The 4,071-nt window shown below is 38.6% G+C and overlaps 1 protein-coding gene across 1 annotated transcript; it reads left to right on the forward strand.

The window, feature by feature from the left end:
• Positions 1–1,855: 1,855 nt before the first annotated feature.
• On the forward strand, positions 1,856–2,979 carry LOC112040190 (uncharacterized). The gene is made up of 2 exons (XM_024073090.1): positions 1,856–2,074; positions 2,179–2,979. Exons 1-2 carry the CDS (start codon positions 1,856–1,858, stop codon positions 2,977–2,979), a joined length of 1,020 nt encoding a protein of 339 aa, XP_023928858.1.
• Positions 2,980–4,071: the final 1,092 nt, after the last annotated feature.

Here is a 4,071-nt window from a genome sequence, read left to right on the forward strand (position 1 = left end):
TTTATCATGGGTATGTATCATGAATTTCTTTTGTTGTTTGGTTTGATATATATATATATATATATATATTTTTTTTTTTTTTGCTTTAGTATGAAAATCATTGAGTATTGTTAGGTTTTTATCATGGGTATGTATCATGAATTTCTGTTGTTGTTTGGTTTGATATTTGTCTTTAATTTTTTTTTGCTTGAGTATGAAATAATGATTGATATATTTAAGACGTATTCTTGGTATATTTGTATTGTTAGGTTTTTAATGATTGTATTGTTGTTTGGTTTGATATTTTTATTTATATTTTTGTTAGAGCTGATTTGAAATTTTGTAATGGGAGTGAGTTTTGTCTTTAGATTTTTTTTTGTTTGAATATGAAATGATAATGATTGTATGTTTGTATGTGATGTGGGGTGAGTATATGCAAATGTGGGGTGACAAGTTGTAATTTTTGAACTTTGAGTAGATAGAAAAGGTTTTGCAATTGATGTTAAATGAAAGAGATAAAAATATGTCACTAAAGTATTATTGCACTTGACTCTAATAGGTTCACAATTTCTGAAGAATATTGATATAAATGTATACTACGGTGGACCCCTTGTCAATCCTGGAGAGATTGATGGATTCCCATTTAGAGGGCCGGGTATTGAATGCTATTACATGATGATACGCCATAAGTTGAAGACGTTAAATGATTTGAAGAAGAAAATAATGGAAGAATTGAATTTGAACCCTGCTTGTTATGACATACATATTATTTATTGTTACCCATAAGAAGTCCTTCATGAACGGATAAATTACGAGTATATGGCGATTAAAGAAGACAAACATGTAAAGATCATGTTTAATAGGATCCATAAAATGCCCCAAGTAAATGCTGCTGAGTTGTACGTAAGTTCGGAGCTGCTTGCAGAAGTTGATACTGAGGAGGTGCAACAAACAGCTACATCTTTACAATTTACAGCCCTAGATGATGGATGCACTACAATGAAAGGCTATACAATGGAAAGTTATATGCTCCCATCTCAAGATTATGCTGCCAATACTGGTGAAACACTCCAACCTCAAGAGACACATTTAGGGGAGGAAGACGAAGACGAAGATCATGTTGCGAATAATGGTGAAAATCTTGATGATATGGATGAGTACGAAGAGATGATTGAGTGAGGCGACTTTGACAGGGATGTGGATGACCATGAACTCGTTCCCAATTTTGAAGAGGAAAATATGGAGTACTATGGTGAAGGTGATGCAGAGGATGATATTGGCGTCTAGCATGATACAAATACGACCACTGCCTACACACCTCCTGCTGAGTCATTCTACGCAAATACTTGGGAAAATATGGTTGATCCTTCACATCTTCAGATACCATTTGTTTCTACTTGGGAAGATGGGATGCATTTTAGTAAAGGGTTGACTTTTGCAAATAAAGAGGCGGTGAAGCGTGCATTAATAATATACGCAGCAAAGGATAATAGAAATTTTATTATCCGGAGGTCGACCAAAACTAAATTGTGCGCCGCATGCATTGACACCAACTGCAAGTGGTATGTGTGGGGCATTCATGAAGGCTAAACTTAATGGCCTGTGGATGGTCACATCTTATGTCGGTCCACACAGTTGTATACCCTTTGGCCTGTGAAGAGACAGTAAAATGATGGATTCTAATTTTGTTGCATCAAAAATTGTGGGAAAATTGTGACAAAATCACACTGCTCATATTGATGAGTTCTGGGAGATCATACATACTAAGTATAATAATGAGCTTTCTTACTATAAGGTATGAGACGCAAAACAAAAGGCAATTGCTAAGATATTTGGGGATTGGAAGGAGTCTTACCAAAGGTTGCGAAAGTTGTTGATGGCAAACTTGGATCAGGATTCGAGTACCCAGTACAACTATTTCACCATACCTAGGGAACTTGGTACTACGTTACTACGCTATGTATTTTGGGCATTCGCTCCATGCATTGCTGCATTCAGATATTGTAGGCTAGTGATTAGTATTAATGGGACTCATTTGTATGGTAAATATCGAGGGGTGTTGATGATTGCAATGGCAACCGATGCTAACCAAAAGGTTTGTCTCTCGCCTTTGCTGTTGTGGACAAGAAGTCAGGACTTAGTTGGGGGTGGTTTTTAGAGTGTCTCGGGATTTCGATAAAGCATGTGATACCTAACCAGGGCATTTGCATTATTTCTGACCGACATAAAGGTATCAAATGCACCATTGCAGAGTGGCCTAAAGGTGATGACGGAAGCATACAGGTATTTCACCGATATTGCCTTCAACATGTTGCTAACAATTTCAACACACACTTTGATGACCCGACTCTAAAGGCATTGGCCTTGAAAGCTGGATATGCGACTCATGAGGCTAAATTTGAGTCCATAATGCAAACCATTAAGGATGTCGAGATTAATGCACTAAGGAGTGTAGACCCTAATGATCCCCATATTGCATGCTATATGTCATACACATATCTAATGAGTGAGGATCTAGACAAATGGACCCAGTCACATGATGGTGGAAGACGCTACGAGGCAATGACAGACAATATCTTTGAGTGCTTTAATGGGGTACTTAAAGGTGCCCGTGGTTTGCCCATTGCTGCAGTGGTTGAGTTCACTTGGTGCAAACTTGTTGCATATTTCCACGATCGATATAAAGAAATTACTTTTGATCTCTCTCAAGGTAAGGTGTGGAGTGATTATGCAATGGGGATCTATACCAAAAATGTGGATAAAATTGCAAGACACACTCTGAGGAATTTTAATCATGAAACTAGTGTCTATCAAGTGGTTACCCCGTACAACGACCATAGAGGTGGAGGGGGAAACCACAGTCATGAAGTAAACGTATTTGCTAGAACATGTAGTTATGGAAAGTGGAGAAACATTAAGATTCCTTGTTCACATGCAATTAAAGTTCTTCAAGGTCTGCACCTCGATGCGACCAGCTATATTGACCCATGTTATAGTTAGGACAACGCCATTCACACATATGCACATCAATTTGTGGTGCCAAAGTCAGAGTCCTTGTGGAGGGACGTTCGCGGACCACAGTGGGTGCTTGACCCACAGCTGTTGCGGGCCAAAGGTCGTCCTGTGAAGTCAAGAATAAGGAATGAAATAGATGGGGTACGACGAGAACAAGGAAGCTGGAGGGAAGATTTGGACTTGAGGGAGATTCAACCGGGGCAGTAATGCGGAGTGTGTCATGAAGAGGGACATAACTACAGAAGATGTCCCAAATCCCGTGGGGCTTCGACAAGCGATTCTCGTGGGGCTTCGACAAGTGGTAGTGCTACAAACTAGGCAAGTACTGTCACTGTTTTTATGTAATATGCTCAGAATTTCATTTGGTTTTTGTTCTTCGCATTTGGGAACTAACGACCATATTTTAATGTTTGTCAGGAGAGCAGAGACTCGATTTTGGAATGGCATTGTACGTGGGACTTGTGGTTATCTTCGATATGGACAAGTGCTAGGCGACTATGTTGTATCATAATGGACAAGTGCTAGGTGACTATGTATACTATGTTGTATCAGTATGGACAAGTGTTAGGCGACTATGTAGACTATGTTATATCGACTTAGTTGTTATTTTGTTTATTGCTGAATGTTGCTGTAATTGAATTATTTGCTATCCATTGTACTCGTTACATTAGTTGCATTGTATATCTTTTGCCTATAATGCCAGCAATGATATTACTTTGGAATTAGTAGCCACTACGTTGGCAAGTTCAACCACAGGGGCCTTATTTGAAGCAATGATAGCTAGTAATGTTTTTTGTGTGCTAACAGGGCAACTATAATGCCCATGAATAGTAACTGTTTTAATCCAGTTTTTTGCATCTGATGTACTCTCTCTTTAACTAGTATCATATGCTTGTATCTAGTTGTTTACTACTGCCCATGTGATGTGTTCTGGATCTAGTTTACTGCTGCAGGGAAAGGGAAAAAAAATTCTCGTTTACTGCTGCAGGTGGGGGAAGGGGGAAAAAAAAAAATTCCAGAGGAAATCGAGTCTAAGAAACTCGAGTTCCATTTGGGTGGCATATTTGTAAATAAACT

Source organism: Quercus suber, unplaced genomic scaffold (genome assembly GCF_002906115.3).
Source record: "Quercus suber isolate HL8 unplaced genomic scaffold, Cork oak 2.0 scaffold_284, whole genome shotgun sequence".
Lineage (NCBI taxonomy): Eukaryota > Viridiplantae > Streptophyta > Magnoliopsida > Fagales > Fagaceae > Quercus > Quercus suber.

Bases quoted from the DNA above. Each gene is read 5' to 3' on its own strand.
- LOC112040190 (XM_024073090.1), top strand. From the start codon at position 1,856: ATGGCAAACTTGGATCAGGATTCGAGTACCCAGTACAACTATTTCACC. The intron at 2,075-2,178 runs GTTTGTCTCTCG...ATACCTAACCAG, and splicing joins CAACCGATGCTAACCAAAAG to GGCATTTGCATTATTTCTGA.